Raw genomic sequence first — 19,115 nt, forward strand, 5'->3', positions numbered from 1 at the left:
CGGTGTTTGCAAGTGAGAGGGACGATGTGGGTATAAAAATCAGACAGAAGGACTGTGATATAATTAAATAAATTAGCATAGAAAGGGAGGAGGTTCTAAGTGGCCTGGCAGGCTTAAAAGTCGATAAATCTCCAGGCCCGGATGAAATGTATCCCAGGCTGTTGAGTAAGGCAAGAGAGGAGATAACAGGGGCGCCGGCAATAATTTTCAATACGTCTCTGGCCACCGGAGAGGTGCCAGAGGACTGGAGGACAGCCAATGTGGTACCATTATTCAAGAAGGGAGGAAGGGATAAACCAGGGAACTACAGGCCCGTCAGTCTAACCTCAGTGGTGGGGAAGCTATTGGAAGCAATTCTGAGGGACAGAATTAATCTACACTTGGAGAGGCAGAGATTAATCAAGGACAGTCAGCATGGTTTTGTCAAGGGAAGGTCATGTCTGACCAATTTGATTGAATTTTTCGAAGAGGTGACCAGGTGTATAGATGAGGGCAATGCATTTGACGTAGTCTACTTGGACTTCGGCAGGCTTTTGATAAGGTCCCTCTTGGGAGACTGATAACGAAGGTAAGAGCCCATGGGATCCAAGGCAATTTGGCAAATTGGATCCAGAACTGGCTGAGTGACAGGAAGCAGAGGGTGATGGTCGGAGGTTGTTTTTGTGACTGGATGCCTGTGTCCAGTGGGGTTCCATAGGGATTGGTGTTGGGTCCTTTGCTGTTTGTGGTATATATAAATGATTTAGACTTGAATGTAGGAGGGTTGATCAGTAAGTCTGCGGATGACATGAAGATTGGTGGAGTGGTAAATAGTGAGGAGGATAGCCTTAGATTACAGGAGTATATAGACGGGCTGATCAGTGGCAAATGGAATTTAATCCGGATAAGTGTGAGGTGATGCACTTGGGCAGGACAAACGAGGCACAGGAATACACGATGAATGGTAGGACCCTGGGAAGTACTGAGGATCAGAGGGACCTTGGTGTGCATGTCCACCGGTCCCTTAAGGTAGCAGGACAGGTAGATAAGGTGGTTAAGAAGGCTTAAGGGATACTTGCCTTTATTAGCCAAGACATAGAATATAAGAGCAGGGAGGTTATGCTGGAACTGTATAAAACGTTGGTTAGGCCACAGCTAGAGTATTGCGTGCAGTTCTGGAATCTGCATTATAAGAAGGATTTGATTGCACTAGAGAGAGTGCAGAGGAGATTTACCAGGATGTTGCCTGGGCTGGAGAGTTTTGGTTAAGAGGAGAGATTAGAAAGACTGGGTTTATTTTCCCTGGAGCAGAGGAGATTGAGGGGGGACATGATTGAGGCATATAAAATTATGAGGGGCATAGATAGGGTAGACAGGAAGGAACTTCTCCCCTTGGTCGAGGGATCAATAACCAGGAGGCATAGATTTAAGATAAGGGGCAGGAGATTTAGAGGGGAAATGAGGAAGAATTCTTTCACCCAGAGGGTGGTGGGAATCTGGAACTTACTACCTGGAAGGGTGGTAGAGGCAGAAACACTCATAACATTTAAGAACTATTTGGATGTGCACTTGCGATGCCATGGCATACAAGGCTATAGGCCTGGTGCTGGAAAGTGAGATTAGAATAGTTAGGTACTTGTTTGACCAGCACAGAACCGATGGGCCAAAGGGCCTTTTTCTGTGCAGTAGATCTCTATGACTCTTTGACTGCATGGTTGATTCAAACTGCATCCTCTCTCAGCCACAGCTCCAGCTATAGCTCCAGCTGCTACATCTCACATCTTCAGCTCAGCAGCTACCCCAATCTCTCCACGGTAACTCTAAAATACTTTTTTTCCCTTTCATCTCGAGTTCCATTGTTTTCACACCTCTTTGAAACTCAAATCCTTCCAAATATAAGATCTTTCATGTTTTCATCTTGTCTTTGCTTTCGGGTCAATAAAATATAACATCCCCACTTCTATTTACCTATGCCTATTTACCTATGGAACTCCTGCAAGATGCAAACATGTCTCTTTGCTCCTCTGGCTCCCCTTTGATATTCAAATAAACTCTCCACTTATCTAAAAATGCAAATATTAGACCTAATCTATTCACTTGTGCCTCAAACCAAACACTATCCTTTTCATGTTTTACACTCCCCGACAACCTGTCTCCTATTATTCTCTGCCCAGCTTAATTAAATCATACACACACGGCCCTTTTCACAGAATAACACAATATTTCCCCCAAAATATAAAAAAAATCCATTTCTCACAACGTCCCTAGGGCATTAGCCCCTGGGCCTCTGGATTACTGATCCAGTGACATTACCACTATACCACCACCTCCCCATTAAAAGTGCAGCTTAAAAATGAGGGGTCTCCCACTTAAGACGTAGATAAGGAGAAATTTCTTACCTCGGGTCATTAGTGTTTGGAATTCTTTTCCTCAGAGACCAGTGGAGGCTGAGTCATTGAATATATTCAGAGCTGAGTTAGACAGATTTTTGATCTACAGGGGAGTCAAAGGTTATGGGGACAGGAAGGAAAGTTGAGTTAAGACCACATTAGATCAGCCATGGACTTATCGAGTGGCAAAGCAGGCTCAAGGGGCTGAATGGCCTACTTCTCCTAGTTCTTGTGTAATATGAAGATGAGTGATTTCAACTGGGGAAGACCTTCTTTCTACCCACCATTTAGACTGCTTATTTCCAACTCTGTGCCATCACTCTTATCTTGTCCATTATATTGTTGAGTATTTGTCTAAGCCTTTAGCCCCTCCAGACTTGACTTACATGGTGTCTCTTATTTGTCAGCTATGGCTCAATGATGGCACTATCACTTCTGAATTACGAGGTTGTGGGCTTATGCCCCACTCCTTCCCAGATAGACATAAAAGATCCAGTTGCACTTTGTCAAAAGAAGAACAGGAGAATTCTTCCCTTTGCCCTGGCTATTATTTAGTACTCAACCCACATCACTTGAAAAAAACAGATTATCTGGTAGTTTATCTCAATGTTCTTTGTGGGATCTGACAGTGAACAAATTGGCTGCCACATTTCCTATAGCAACTAGACTACACTACATTGACCTGCGCTGCCACTCAATTAGATTGCGGCCATAAAGTATAGATGCTTGGGTGAAGCAATGGAGGACTATCCAGCACCTGAAGAGGCAGCACTTTCAGCAAAGGAGAGAGCTGTAGATAAAAATCATTGTTTTTCAGAGATGATCTCAACATATGTGGAACTTACTACAGAATATATTATCTCATCTATGCATTTGTATTTTGGGCAGAACTGTATCTGGTTAACTTTTAGGCCGGAATTATCCGTCTCCATTGGCTTTGAGCTTCATGGTGGGCGTGAGCGGACAATATGGCAGGAAGTCCAAAAATCATTTCACACCATCGTGAAACCAGTTCGCGATCATTCACTCTGTCTGTTAATACATCTGCATATCATTATTATCCCTGCTTGCTGGAATCGCTCACATCAAATGTATTGCCCAGGTTGGTGGGAAAGCACGCCGGTGCAGAACACTTCTCAACAAGTGTGACATGCAGAAGTCAGGATTTAGCATCAAGGCCTTGCTAACATCACGGACATTCGAGGAGCTACCGGATCCTGGAGGAACTCGTGCATCGCATGCTGGGTGGATTTATATGGACATGGCTCCGCCGCAAAGCAGCACACAGAAGGTGGAAGATCACTGTTGAGGGTCAGTGGGGTGAGGTTGGGAGGGGGGTAACGATGGTGTCAGAGAGGGTGAGGGGGGCAACAATGGTGTCGGGGGAGGGTGAGGTTAAGAGTGGGGGAGGGGGGTACAGGGGGAGGAGAGTGTAACGGGGAGAATGCGGCAACTGAGGAGGTACGTGTAAGGGGGCAGGAAGATGTAAGGGAGGAAGAAGGTGTAAGGGAAGGAGTTCAGAGGGAGGGGAAGGAGTTCGGAGGGCGAGGAAGGAATCCGAGAGGAGCAAGGAGTTTGGAGGGGGAGATGGAGCCCAGGAGGGGGAAGGAGTTCGAAGGGAAGGAGGGAGGAACCCAGGGGGAGGAAGGAGTAAGGAGAAAGGAAGGAGTAAGGCGGGGATTTCCAGGTGAATGTGTAAGGGAGGGGCCTGTGGAGTCGAAATAAAGGTGGACATGTAGGAGGAACTGGTGAGAATGACCAAGGGCAGAGTGAGCTGATAGGGTAGGAGGGTGAGGGTGAGGGTGCGACAGTAGCAGTCAAAGGAATGGTGAGGGTGTTGGTGGGGACTCGGAGGCAAATACGGACCCTGGGGGTGGAAAGGAGGAGGTTGGGGAGGGCAATATGGATGGGGTGGGATTCTCAGGAAGATAGGCAACGTGCACCTACACCTGGATATCCTAGAAAGAAAAGGTTTCTGGCATGTAGGTGATGGTGGGGAGGTGGAAGGTGATGCTGGGGGATGAACAGTGATGGGGGAAAGAACTTGGGTGACTGGGGGAGGGGAAAGGACAGGCGAGCTGAAGACATACTTCACTACAACCATCTTGCAAAATCGAAAGTGAAAGGAGCCTCGTGTTGGGTGGGAACAGGTGCTGCATGGGAGTGCGATCGATGGGTGGACGGAGATGCAGGTTAGCTCAGATGGACAACTGAAAGACACCTCCCCAGCAGGCAGCATTGAAAATGCTCGGGACATTGGGATGAGTGTGAAGGAGGAAGGATCCTCGTGTGTGGGACAGTGCTTGCATGAAGCTCCAAAAGGCCCTGCCACACACACACTTCTCCCTCCAGAATCACTCATAGGTTGGTTGCGTGCAGCTGAACTGCTAATTGGAGGGGGTGGTTGCAGGCAGAAGACTTGCGAAGCCTGAAAATGAAGCTGAAAGACACCATTACACATTATTCAGTGAAAGTGAATATATTTTCTGATTATAAAGTGACAATGTTCACCTGTGAACCACTTGTGATCAGAAATTCTTAACTTTTCCAGACCTACCACTTCTTCTAGGTGCTGCCCCGACATCCACAGCAGGCAAGGAGACAGCCTGTGCAGTGGTTGGCCCTGTTGCCCTTGATGAGTTCAGCAAGGGTCTTCAGGAGAGCCAAGGCCTTGGGGGTCCTGACTTGCTTTGGCTAGCCTCTTGTAGACCTGCTGCTCCCTCCGTGGTGACAGAGGACGAGGTTGAGGGGATCAACAGGCAAAGGGGACTCCGAGGGAAAGGACTGCCTCTGAGATTCCTGAGTGGAGCACCCAGGGGTGTCCAGTTGCCACTGCTCCTCCCTTTGGGTGCCCGAGTACCCCAGCCTGACTCCTTGAGGGGAATGAGCACTTGGAGGGATGTCGAGGTGCCCCGTTTCCCTCTCACATTGTCACTGTAGGAAGTTACCCATGGCTACCGTGATGGTGTGCAGGTCTGCGCGCTCCCCCGCATTCTGCTGGACCAGGGTCTTCATGGTGTCCACCATCCTCCGCATGGAGACCTCCATATGCACACATGTGGGCACCACTACATCAGAGAGCAGACGGATGCACTTCGCCCACTCTTTAGGGCTTCAAGCAGCTCTGCATGATGTTCCCCCGCCTCCTGCTGACTCTCCACGATAAGTTGGAAGGCTGAATCCAGAATCTCATCATCTGACTCGGGACCTCATGGATTTCCCAGCAGTCTTTGACCTGCCAGGGAGTTCAGCTGAACTTTCCTCCTCCTGCTGCAGACATATGTCTATGCAGTGACCATCAGATTGTGAGCCTGAACCTGCTCTAGATGTAGGCCCCACCGAGATGTGTGTCTCTGCGCTGGTGGAGGGTGTGGGTTAGCACTGTGATGGGTTTTCTAGGCTGCTTATTTCCAGCTCTTCAATGGAGGAGATGACCTCTTAGCTGGAGGTGAGGGCGTGAATGGAGCTGAGGGACTGGCTGGCCAAGGGTGTCAGTCGCTTGGGACTGGCTAGCCAAGGATGTCGGTCACTTGGCAGAGCTCCCTGTGAACCAAAGTAGAGATGACCAGTGCATGGCAGCATAGTCAAAAGCAGGAGAGAGAGAGAGCACTCACAGTTACGTTGAGAGAGGAATGATGTGGTGCAGGATTTTCACGTGGGTTTTCGCCGCCGACCTCACCATCGCTGTAGGCATGATCCACGTCCACAGTCAGCGTGATGGCATTTACCTCAAAGTGAGTGAGGGGCCTAATGTGGGCCACTCCACCCGCAGTCTTGGACTTCTCTCTGCTGTTGTGAGCCAGTTATCCTGCATGAAAACAGATGGAGATAGTGGACACATGAAATTGCATGAAATGTTTGTGTGGTGAGTGGAGACTTGGACGGGATGAGGACACAAGCTCCAGAGGATATGAGGTTGATGGAGATGTGAGGGTGTGTCTGAGAGTTAGTGGTGTTGTCCCTTGAGGTGTGAGATCCCTATATTTGTGTGATGGGCTTGTGAGTGTGTGAGTTTAGAGTGATGAGATGGTTGACCTACCCTGATGACACGGATGAAATTGTTCATTCTCTTTCTGCACTGCATGACCGACCTCTTGTGGATAGCATTGGCACTGACCACCACTGCCACCACCTCCCAAGCTGGATTGGTGATGTTGCTGCCCTTCCTGTGGCCAAAGCGTGGGTAGAGGACATCACGGCGGGCCGCCATGGTGTCCAACAGCTGGTCCAGGGATGCTTCACTGAATCGGCGGCTGCAATCTTCTTTCGGGGCCATATCTTCTGTGTAGCAGTCCTGGGCTGGAAGTACTGAGAGGTGTGTGCGAGGCTGTACTTTAAATATGGTACCCAGTGTGAGGAAGGGTAAGATGACGGTGTGGCAGGCGAACCAGAGGCCTCTCGCCTGTGAAATGGCATGTGCCCTGGGAATGCATGATTAATGAAGTGAGATTGGGATGATACACCGTGAAAACCTGCTATTGCAGCCAGTGGGTAAAACGCCTTTCTCCCTGCCCACTACCGTACTTAATGCAAATCTGGGACGATTCTACCCTCTTTTGCATTCATTTAAAGCTGCTGTTAAATGTGACCATTAGAATTTTATAATCAACAGGCAATTACATTACCTGCAAAGTCAAACCCACTCCAGTGTTATAATCATTATCCTGGTTATTCATTACAGTTAAACACATCCATTTCAAGCTTGCAGTTTGTTAATCCAGGCTGGTGAAAATTATAGCAGTAATCAAACAGAATTGGATGGAAGCATGGCTCAACATATCACATTGAGATTCAGCACCAAACACAGGCATGAGTTCAATCAATTGTAATTTATTTTTAATAAAGTAAAAGATTAAAGGAAATGAACATAAACTACTGAGTTTAACAAATCAGAAAATAGAGTAATTGATGCCAAGAAGTGAATTGCTAACAGATTGATCCCATCTCTCAGTTTGGTTATAACTATAATTAGCTCTGACTTCATTCCCCTAGTGAGGTACCGACTTGGCTATTGAGGTCTGACTTGCCCATCTCCAGCTCCACCCTTTCCCTTTTTCATTGCTGATTCTTTATGGGTGTTTGAAAGATGATTCTTGAAGTCAGGGACAACGTTGAATCCTTCCTCACCTCAAAGTACCCCTCCAACCTCTGCCCTCAGCTTGTGCATTGAAGCGTAAATTTTACAAATGCAAGTTCCTTACTGCATTAATTAATGGATGGAAAATTAAGGAAAGTGTGCACACAATTTCATGAGATGTGCTCCCAGCAGGTTAGGCATTACAGTTGGATCACATAATTTCGACACTTACAGCCAAATGCAAGGAACTAATGGACCCCTTGCCTGGAATTGAGGCCAGCTACTCAACTACCCCACTCACTCCCAATAAAACCACCTCCTCCTCCAGAATCCATACATGACCCTCCGTCTTGCATTGAGCTCCTCTTGTTCATGAAGTCCATTTTCTCCAGTATCCATTCCTGATCCTCTTCTTTCCCTCAGTGTCCTGCTTTCTAACATCAGTGGGATGTAGAAGCCATGGAGAAGGTGCAAAAATGATTTACAAGGATAATACCAGAACCGAGAGGTTACAACCAGAACTAGCAGGGGCTCTTTTCCCCAGAAACGAGACTGAGAGATGGCCTAATAAAGGTCTTTAAAATTATGAAATGATAGGGTAGACATAGAGAGGATATCTCCACTTGTTTGGGAGTCCAAATCTAGAGCCTCAAATATAAGATAGGCGCATTAAGAAATTCAGGAAACACTGGAACCGTTCAGCAGGTCCGGCAGTACCTGAGAAACAGAATTAACTTTTCAGACCAATGACCTTCCATCAGAACTGAACCTGAAACAGTAACACGTTTCCTGTTTTTATTTCCGATTTCAAGAATTTTGCTTTTGATTGATGGTCTTGCAGTGGTTGTCACTCGATTAGTCAGCCAGAAGCCTGGATGAATAACCCAGGGAACATGAATTCGAAATCTACAATGGCAGTTTGATATTTTGAATTTTAGAAACCAAAGCCTGGAAATAAATAACTGGTGCCAATAAAAGTGACCATGGAACCTCTGGATTGTCATTAAAAACTCAGCTGGTTTGCTAATGCCCTTTTAGGAAGGAAATCTGCCCGGTCTGGCCTACATGTGACTCCAGTCCCACTTCAACTATAACTAGCCTCTGAATTGGCCTAGTAAACCATTCAATTGTATCAAACTGCTAATTGAATATATATGCTTTTCTTGCCAGTGACACTCACAACCCAAGGATGTACAAATAGAAAATGCATTAAATGGAAAACCACTCAGTCATACCAAATCATTACAATTTAGTGCAAGGCAAAAACAGAATTACCTGGAAAAACTCAGCAGGTCTGGCAGCATCGGCGGAGAAGAAAAGAGTTGACGTTTTGAGTCCTCATGACCCTTCAACAGAACTAAGTAAAAATAGGAGAGGGGTGAAATATAAGCTGGTTTAAGGTGGGGGGGGGAAGAGAAGTTGGGGGTGGGGGGGGTGGTTGTAGGGACAAGCAAGCAGTGATAGGAGCAGATAATCAAAAGATGTCACAGATAAAGGAACAAAGAGGTGTTAAAGGTGGTGATATTATCTAAGAGAATGTGCTAATTAAGAATGGATGGCAGGATACTCAAGGTACAGCTCTAGTGGGGGTGGGGTGGAAAGATTTGACAGGGCATTACAGGTATAGATTTAAAAATAATGGAAATAGGTGGGAAAAGAAAAAACTATATAAATTATTGGAAAAAACAAAAAGGAGGGGGAAAATCGGAAAGGGGGTGGGGATGGACGAGGGAGATCAAGATCTAAAGTTGTTGAATTCAATGTTCAGTCCAGAAGGCTGTAAAGTGCCTAGTCGGAAGATGAGGTGCTGTTCCTCCAGTTTGCGTTGGGCTTCACTGGAACAATGCAGCAAGCCAAGGACAGACATGTGAGCAAGAGAGCAGGGTGGAGTGTTAAAATGGCAAGCGACAGGGAGGTTTGGGTCTTTCTTGCGGACAAACCGCAGGTGTTCTGCAAAGCGGTCACCCAGTTTACGTTTGGTCTCTCCAATGTAGAGGAGACCGCATTGGGAGCAACGAATGCAGTAGACTAAGTTAGGGGAAATGCAAGTCAAATGCTGCTTCACTTGAAAGGAGTGTTTGGGCCCTTGGACGGTGAGGAGAGAGGAAGTGAAGGGGCAGGTGTTGCATCTTCTGCGTGGGCATGGGGAGATGCCATAGGTGGGGGTTGAGGAGTAGGGGGTGATGGAGGAGTGGACCAGGGGTGTCCCAGAGGGAACGATCCCTACGGAATGCCGCCGGGGGGGTGAAGGGAAGATGTGTTTGGTGGTGGCATCATGCTGGAGTTGGCGGAAATGGCGGAGGATGATCCTTTGAATGCGGAGGCTGGTGGGGTGATAGGTGAGGACAAGGGGGACCCTATCATGTTTCTGGGAGGGAGGAGAAGGCGTGAGGGCAGATGCGCGGGAGATGGGCCAGACACGGTTGAGGGCCCTGTCAACGACCGTGGGTGGAAAACCTCGGTTAAGGAAGAAGGAGAACATGTCAGAGGAACTGTTTTTGAAGGTAGCATCATCAGAACAGATGTGACGGAGGCGAAGGAACTGAGAGAATGGGATGGAGTCCTTACAGGAAGTGGGGTGTGAGTAGCTGTAGTCGAGGTAGCTGTGGGAGTCAGTAGGCTTGTAATGGATATTGGTGGACAGTCTATCACCAGAAATTGAGACAGAGAGGTCAAGGAAGGGAAGGGAAGTGTCAGAGATGGACCATGTGAAAATGATGGAGGGGTGGAGATTGGAAGCAAAATTAATAAATTTTTCCAGGTCCCGACGAGAGCATGAAGCCGCACCGAAGTAATCATCGATGTACCGGAGAAAGAGTTGTGGGAGGGGGCCGGAGTAGGACTGGAACAAGGAATGTTCCACATACCCCATAAAGAGACAGGCATAGCTGGGGCCCATGCGGGTACCCATAGCCACACCTTTTACTTGGAGGAAGTGAGAGGAGTCAAAGGAGAAATTGTTCAATGTGAGAACAAGTTCAGCTAGACGGAGGAGAGTAGTGGTGGATGGGGATTGTTCGGGCCTCTGTTCAAGGAAGAAGCTAAGGGCCCTCAGACCATCCTGGTGGGGGATGGAGGTGTAGAGGGATTGGACGTCCATGGTGAAGAGGAGGCGGTTGGGGCCAGGGAACTGGAAATTGTTGATGTGACGTAAGGTGTCAGAGGAATCACGGATGTAGGTGGGAAGGGACTGGACAAGGGGAGAGAGAAGGGAGTCAAGATAACGAGAAATGAGTTCCGTGGGGCAGGAACAGGCTGACACGATTGGTCTACCGGGCCAGTTCTGTTTGTGGATTTTGGGTAGGAGGTAGAAGTGGGCCGTCCGAGTTTGGGCGACTATCAGGTTGGAAGCTGTGGGAGGAAGATCTCCAGAGGAGATGAGGTCAGTGACAGTCCTGGAAACAATGGCTTGATGTTCAGTGGTGGGGTCATGGTCCAGGGAGAGGTAGGAGGAAGTGTCTGCGAGTTGACGCTCAGCTGTCACCTGCCATCCATTCTTAATTAGCACATTCTGTTAGATAATATCACCACCTTCAACACCTCTTTGTTCCTTTATCTATGACATCTTTTGATTATCTGCTCCTATCACTGCTTGCTTGTCCCTACAACCACCCGCCCCCCCCCGCCAACTTCTCTCCCCCCTCCCCGCCTTAAACCAGCTTATATTTCGTCCCTCTCCTATTTTTACTTAGTTCTGTTGAAGGGTCATGAGGACTCGAAACGTCAACTCTTTTCTTCTCCGCCGATGCCTGACCTGCTGAGTTTTTCCAGGTAATTCTGTTTTTGTTTTGGATTTCCAGCGTCCGCAGTAGTTTTTTGTTTTTAGTTTTTTGTTTTTATTACAATTTAGTGGGTCACACCGACTTTTCAAGGACAATTAGTGGTGGGCTATCAATGCCAGTCTTGCCCATACCCTGAGAATGACTAAAACAATACAAATTGCTCAAAATGCTGCTTAAATTTTCTTTCAATCTGACATTTGCGAGTAATTGAAATTTCTAACGTCTGGATAGGTGTTTAAATAAAAACAAAAAATAGATATCTAACAATAACATTAAATGTCAGCCTTTGCTCATTTCGTAGCATTCTTGCCTCTAAGTCACAAGATTCTGGGTTCAAATCCCACTCCAGGACTTAAGCACAAAAATCAAGGTTCACGCTCCCGAGCAGTACAATGAGAATGCTGTACTGTCAGAGATGCCATCTTTTGGATGAGATGTTAAACTGAAGCCCTGTCTGCCCCCTCAGGTGGAGTAAAAGATCCCATGGCATTATCTCAAAGAAGAGCAGGCCAATTATCATTTGCGTTCTGGCCAGTATTATCTTTCAATCAACATCACAGAAACATCCCAAAAGCATGGACTAGACCTGATATTTTTGCCCAGAACTTATTCTGAGTTGTGTATGGATTTTGCAATCTGGATAAGTATAATGCTCAGTTAGCTGCACTGATGGAATACTTCTTTTTGGTTTCTAACAGTTCCTCAGTATTGCTTTTCTTTAAATATTTTTAAATAATAATGAATAATCACACCTAGCACAAAGGAAGATGGAAGTCAATCATCTCAGTCCCAGGACATTGCTACAGGTGTTCCTCAGGGTAGTGTCCAAACCTCAACTATTTTCAGCTGCTTCATCAATGAGCTGCCCTCCATCATAAGAGCAGAAGTGGGATGTTTGCTGATGATTGCACCATGTTAAATACCATTCGCAATTTCTCAGATAATGTAGCAGACCTTGTCCAAATGCAGTAAGATCTAGACCACATTCAGGCTTCGGCTGGTAAGTGGCAAGCAAATTTGCGCCACACAAGTGCCAGGCAATGACCATCTTCAACAAGAAAGAATCTAACCATCGTTCCTTGACATTCAAAAGCATTACCATCGCTGAATCTCCCACTATCAGCATCCTGGGGTTACCATTGACTAGAAACTCAACTGGACCAATTATATAAATACTGTGGCTACAAGGACAGGTCAGAGGCTGGGAATTCTGCAGCGAGTAACTCACGTCCTGACCACCACCTACAAGACACAAATCAGCAGTGTGATGGAATGGAGCTCTAACAGCACTCTGGAAGCTCAACACCATTTAGGACAGTGCAGCCCACTAGATTGGCCCCCTATTCACCACCTTAAAAAACATACACTGCCTCCACCACCAACGCACAGTAGCAGTAGTGTGTACCATCTACAGGATGCAGCAACTCATCAAGGTCCCTTTGACAGCACCTTCCAAACCCATGACCTCTACAACCTAGAAAGACAGGGGCAGCAGATACACAGGAACACTACCACCTGCAAGTTCCCTTCCAAGTCACACAACATGGAACTATATCGCCGTTCCTTCACTGTCACTGAGTCAAAGTCCTGGAACTCCGTTCCTAACAACACTGCGTATGTACCTACACCACATGGACTGCTACGGTTCAAAAATTCTTTCGAGTTATCAACAGTCACAGATTGCAACTCTTTTGAGTACAATCACAGTTCTTGGTTTCCGGGAGTGGGACATGAACCCACAACCTTCTGATTCAAAGGCGAGGGTGCTATGGACTGAGCCACAGCTGACACCTCTCTGCTACGGTTCAAGAAGGCAACTCACCACCACCTTCTCAAGGCTAATTAGGGATGGGCAATAAATGCTGGCCTAGCCAGTGCACCCACATCCTGTGAAAAAATAAAAATACATTTAAAAAGTGGAAATTTATTGGGATAAAATACATGGTGTAATAACAGAGATTGCCTGTGAGAGAATATATATTACATATTTGTTTTAGCTTTTCTTTTATGTTCTATAAGCTTTAAATGGCATATTAAGCTGAATAAGAAAGGAAGAGACTGGGGTTAGAGAAAAACATGATAAGATTCGACTAGAGAGGAGTTGAATTCTGAAGCCAACTGACCTGTGCTTTGTTAACAGTTAAAAACATAATTGCTAATTCCTTTCCCTGAAAAATTAGCCCAAGTTCCCACTAATAATCACCAATGGTCCATGTTGGCATTTCATTGTATAGATGTCAGTCGAGGACTAGTTCAAACTTGAATGTGATGTTCCCCCACAGTGGATTCTAGTGACACTTCCAGTCCAGTCTTGCACAAGAAATAGTAATTTGCAAGAGTTCTAAGGAGAAAACTTTAGCTGTAAAACAGCACCCCTGTATTAGCCAGCCAGCACTTTCAGGAGAGATGGAGGGAAAGTAAGCAGGAAACAAAGTTGAGACAGATCAGTTGCAGCATATACCCTAACATTGTCTCACCTCTTTGTTTCAGGTTGTCACCTCCGATGTACTGCAGACAGCAAGAATACTGATCCTGCACATGGTGAGTCGTCAGAGTCCAACCTTTAGCTAATGTGATAACCATAAGGAGGGAGGTGGATCACAAAGGGTTGGTGCAGATCTCACTGTGATTAGAAGCTGGAAGGAGCAATAAACACCAAACGCATCTCTTGCTAACCCTTTCATTTAGATTTTCTCTGCAGATTTCTGTGAAGGTCATTGGCAGACTCTTCCTTTCTCCAGGATGAACATATTTCTGTCGTGCTGAGTTCACTCAGTACTTCCCACTGTTGTTCCTGTAATTAGTGTAACAGCTCCTGAGACTGAGTGTGCTAGGATGTCTCTGTGTAGCTTTCATAGTCTCATTAAGAAAGAAAGAGCTTGCATTTATTTCATAACCGCAAAACGTCCTTCAGTGTTTTCCAGTCAATGAAATACATTTAAAGTGCAGTCAGTGTTGTAATATGGCAAATGCTTCAGCCAATTTTACACAGCAAGCACCCACAAAGAGGAATGTGATAATGACCAGATAATCTTTTGTTTTTTAGCAACATTGGTTGAAGGATATTGGCCAGGACACTGGGCAAACTCTTCAGCTCTTATTGAAATAATGCCATGAGATCTTTTACATTAACCTTAGAGCGAAGGTGGGGCCTCAGGTGGCACCTCCAACAGTTCACCTCCTCAGTGTTGGAGTGTCAACCTGGTTTATAGGTTCACGTCTATAGAGTGGACCATGAACACACAACTTCCTGATTTAGAGGTGAGTGCTACCAATGAACCACAGCTCACACATAAGATGAAATAAAGCATTGATAATAAAAGAAACAAAAAAAATTGCTGGAAAAATTCAGCAGGTCTGGTGGAGAGAAAGACAGAGTTAACGTTTCGAGTCTGTATGACTCTTCTTCAGAACTAAGAAGAGAAGTAGAAATATGGTGAAATATATACTGTTTAAGGGGGTGGGACAGGTGAAGCTTGATAGAAGGCCAGTGATAGGGGAGGCAAAGGAGAGATTGCAAAAGATGTCATAAACAAAAAGTCAAAAGGGTGTGGACAGTGGTGATACTGGCTAAAGGAGGTGCTAATGCTGACATTAAGAGTAGAAAGCAGGATGAGCAAATGACAGATGGCCCTAGTGGGGGTGGGGTGGGGGGAGGGGACAGTGTGGGTGAAAAGATCAAAATAGGCTAAAAGGTGGGGATGAAACAATGAATGGAAATAAATTTTTTAAAAATATTAGAAATAGGTGGGGAAAAAAATATATATAAAATTAAAAAATAAATATTTGAAAAAAGGGATCAAAAAGGGGTGAGGATGGAGGAGAGAGTTCATGATCTGAAATTGTTGAACTCAATGTTAAGTCCAAAAGGCTGTAATGTGCCTAATTGGAACATGAGGTGCTGTTCCTCCAGTTTGCGTTGAGCTTCACTGGAACATTGCAGCAGACCAAGGGCGGACATGTGAGCATGAGAGCAGAGTGGTGTGTTGAAATGGCAAGCGGCAGGGAGGTCAGGGTCATGCTTGCGGACAGACCAAAGGTGTTCTGCAAATCAGTCACCCAGTCTGCGTTTGGTCTCTCCAATGTAGAGGAGACCGCATTGGGAGCAGCAAATGCAGCAGACCAAATTGAGGGAAGTTCAAGGAGTGTTTGGGCCCTTGGACGGTGAGGAGGGGGGAAGTAAAGGGGCAGGTGTTGCACCTTCTGTGATTGCATGGGAAGGTGCTGTGGGAGGGGGTTGAGGTATCAAGGGTGATGGAGGAGTGGACCTGGGTGTCCCGGAGGGAACGGTCCCTACGGAATGCCAACGAGGTGGGGGTGGTGAAGGGAAGATGTGTTTGGTGGTGGCATCATGCTGGAGTTGGCGGAAATGACCGAGGATGATCCTTTGAATGCGGAGGCTGGTGGGGTGAAAAGTGAGGACAAGGGGGACCCTATCATGGTTCTGGGAGGTAGAAGAAGGTCTGTGGGCAGAGGTGCAGGAGATGGTTCGGACACAGCTGAGAGCCCAGTCAACCACCGTGGGTGGGAAACCTCGGTTAAGGAAGAAGGAAGACATGGCAGAAACACTGTTTTGGAAAGTGGCATCATCAGAACAGATGCGACAAAGGCGAAGGAACTGAGAGAATGGGATGGAGTCCTTACAGGAAGCAGGGTGTGAGGAGTTGTAGTCAAGGCAGCTGTGGTGGACTTGTAATGAATATTGGTGGACAGTCTATCACCAGAAATTGAGACTGAGAGGTCAAGGAAGGGAAGGGAAGTGTCAGCGATGGACCATGTGAAAGTGATGGAGGGGTGGAAATTGGAAGCAAAATTAATTAATTTTTCCAGGTCCAGATGAGAGCATGAAGCGGCACCGAAACAGCCATCAATGTGCCGGAAAAAGAGTTGTGGGAGGGGGCCTGAGTAGGACTGGAACAAGGAATACCCTATAAAGAGACAGGCATAACTGGGGCCCATGGGGGTACCCATAGCCACACCTTTTATTTGGAGGAAGTGAGATGAGTTTAAGGCGAAATTGTTCAGTGAGAGAATAAGTTCAGCCAGATGGAGAGTGGTGGTGGATGGGGATTGTTCGGGCCTCTGTTCGAGGAAGAAGCAGATAGCCCTCAGACCATCCCAGTGGGGTATGGAGGTGTAGAGGGATTGGACATCCATGGTGAAGAGGAGGCGGTTGGGGCCAGGGAACTGGAAATTGTTGATATGATGTAGGGCATCAGAGGAATCACGGACGTAGGTGGGAAGAGACTGGACAAGGGGAGAGAGAATGGAGTCAAGAAAGGAATAAATGAGTTCCGTGGGGCAGGAACAGGCTGACACAATCGGTCTACCGGGACAGTCCTGTTGTGGATTTTGGGGAGGAGGTAGAAGCGGGCGGTCCAAGGTTGGGAGACTATGAGGTTGGAAGCTGTGGAGGGAAGATCTCCAGAGGAGATGAAGTCAGTGACAGTCCTGGAAACAATGGCTTGATGTTCGGTGGTGGGGTCATGTTTCAGATTTCCAGCAACCGTAGTATTTTGCTTTTATATTGATAATAAAAGCACTGGAGACAAAGGACTCAATGGCTTGCTGCAGAACTTTACTGCCCAGTGTTTTACACACTGGGATGATCCCAAACTTAAGCCCGAGCCTGCAATCAATTTGCTGATTTCACCTGGGGCAACCATAGGAGCTAAAGTTTGCGTTAATGGTGATAGATTCTGGAGGAATAAAAATTAACCAGGTCTCCTGTTTGATATCCAGTACTTTCTACTGGAAAATGGATGTTGGGTGAGAATGGGGTCAGATTTTGCAATAACAAACCACATTCCCAACCCCAACAATCTAGTCACCTGTTGTCACTCAGTGTCTGACCATTGGGGAAGCTGTGCCCTGGGACTCTACCCTCCAGGGAGCCTGTACCAGATTGGCTGGTGTAATTGCCCTTTAAACTGGGTACTGGCGGAACAGGTTTCTGATTCACGCGGCGAAAGCTGATTTGAATCGGCTTTCCATCAAGCAAGAGCTGGACCTGTTTCTGGCTGGGGAGAGATCACCTCATACAATAGGCGATTTGTATCCTGTGATGTAAGTCATGGCCAAAGTGACAACCTAGACTAAATTTGATCGCCTGAGGGAGTTGGAGAGGAATTTTCCAGTTTTTTTCTCTCTAATTGGCCCGTCTTTTTATCTGTTTTCCTCCTTTCTCCGAGATGACAAGGCTCTGGGTAGGTGAAGAGTGGACAGGGCATTGTAACTGAACGAAAAAGACTGGATCTTTTCCTGTCCACTCTGTTTGTGTGTTTGCACAGAGGCCATTCTTAAAATATGAGGACAAATTTGGGAAGAGATATTGAATAAAGCATACCCTTTTCATTTTAAAGTGACTACATTGAGGCTTAGGCTGATAAATGACAAGTAACATTTGTGCCAGTCAAGTGACAGACAATGACTATCTCCAACAAGAGGTAAACATCTCCCCTTGACATTCAGCAGCATTATCATTGCTGAATCACCCATTGCTAGCATCCTGGGATTCAGCATTGACCAGAAACTGAACTGGACCAGCCACATAAGTACTGTTGCTACAGCAACAGGTCAGAGGTTGGGTATTTTGTGGAGAGAACTCACATCCTGACTCCCCAAAGCCTGTTCACTATCTGCAAGGTGCAAGGCAGGAGGATGATGGAATGCTCTCCACTTGCCTGGGTGAGTTCAACTCCAACAACACTCAAAAGAATCTCAGCATCACCCAGGATAAAGCAACCTGCTTGTTTGGCACCCCATCTACCACCTTAAACATTCACTCCCTCAACCATTGATGCATCATGGCTGTAAGGTGTACCATTGACATGATGCATTGCAATAACTCACCAAGGCCTTCCAAACCTGTGATCTATATCACCTAAATAAACAAGGGCAGCAGGCACTTGGGAACACCACCACTTTCAAGTTCCCCACTAATTTTCGCACCATCCCGTCTGGGAAATATATTGTAGTTCTTTCACATCGCTGGGTCAAAATCCTGGAACTCTTTTCCTAACAGCACTGTGGGTGCACCTACACCACAGAGACTGCAGAGGTTCAGGAAGGTGACTCACCACCACCACCTCAGGGCAATTAAGGATGGGCAATAAATACTGGTCATGCCAGCAAAGCCCACATTCCATGAATAAATAAAGAAAATATGTACCAGAGGGATTCTGGAGGTTATTTAAGTATAAAACCATTTTCCATGTTGCGCTATATTTGCTTTTCATAAAAAGGAAAAGCAAAATAAAATAATGCTGGAAAGTAACCTGGGAGAAAATTGGAAGCAAAAAAATAACTTGGTGGAAAAATAATAATTTCTTCTGGAATGTCCTTAATAGACAGCATATTGAAGAATGGGACTGGCAGGGTGCATGGATGGAAGAGGATTAAATGAGATAATGGCTAAATTTTGAATTATTTGAATTAGTCTTAACAGTGAAAGAGAAAAAATGAACTTGCATTTATATAAATCTTCCTTGACCTCAGGATGTCCTCAAGTTTTACAGCTAATGAAGTACTCCTGAAGTGTAGGCACTGTTGTATTATAGGAAATGCAGTAGCTAATTTGCACACAGCAAGATCCCACCAACAGCAGTATGACAATGAGCCGATAATCTGTTTTATTGGCACTGACTTATATATATGTATTGGTCAGGAAATAAGGAAAATTGCCCGCTGTTCTTTGAAATAGTACTATGGGATCTTTAATGTCCATCTGAGAGGGCGGACAGGGCTTCATTTTAACATCGCATCCTGGATATGGAACCTCCTACAGTGCAGCACTCTCTCACCACTGCACTGGAGTATCAGCCTGAATTATGTGCTTAATGTGCTCATGTGGGCCTTGAAGCTATGACCAGAATCCACAATCTTCTG

At 46.2% G+C, this 19,115-nt stretch overlaps 1 protein-coding gene across 5 annotated transcripts in view; it reads left to right on the forward strand.

Moving 5' to 3' along the window:
* fcsk (fucose kinase) overlaps positions 1-19,115 on the forward strand; it is a 391,747-nt gene that overhangs the window by 259,211 nt on the left and 113,421 nt on the right. For all 5 annotated transcript variants that reach the window (XR_013576865.1, XM_078543941.1, XM_078543938.1 and 2 more), the window contains one exon: positions 13,719-13,769. Coding sequence is in view for 4 of the 5 variants with exons in the window: in XM_078543938.1 (XP_078400064.1) it covers positions 13,719-13,769 (51 nt within the window). In the remaining variant the exon portion in view is untranslated. The remainder of the gene's footprint in view (positions 1-13,718; positions 13,770-19,115) is intronic.

This window comes from Cetorhinus maximus, chromosome 6 (assembly GCF_964194155.1).
Source record: "Cetorhinus maximus chromosome 6, sCetMax3.hap1.1, whole genome shotgun sequence".
Taxonomy (NCBI): Eukaryota; Metazoa; Chordata; class Chondrichthyes; order Lamniformes; family Cetorhinidae; genus Cetorhinus; species Cetorhinus maximus.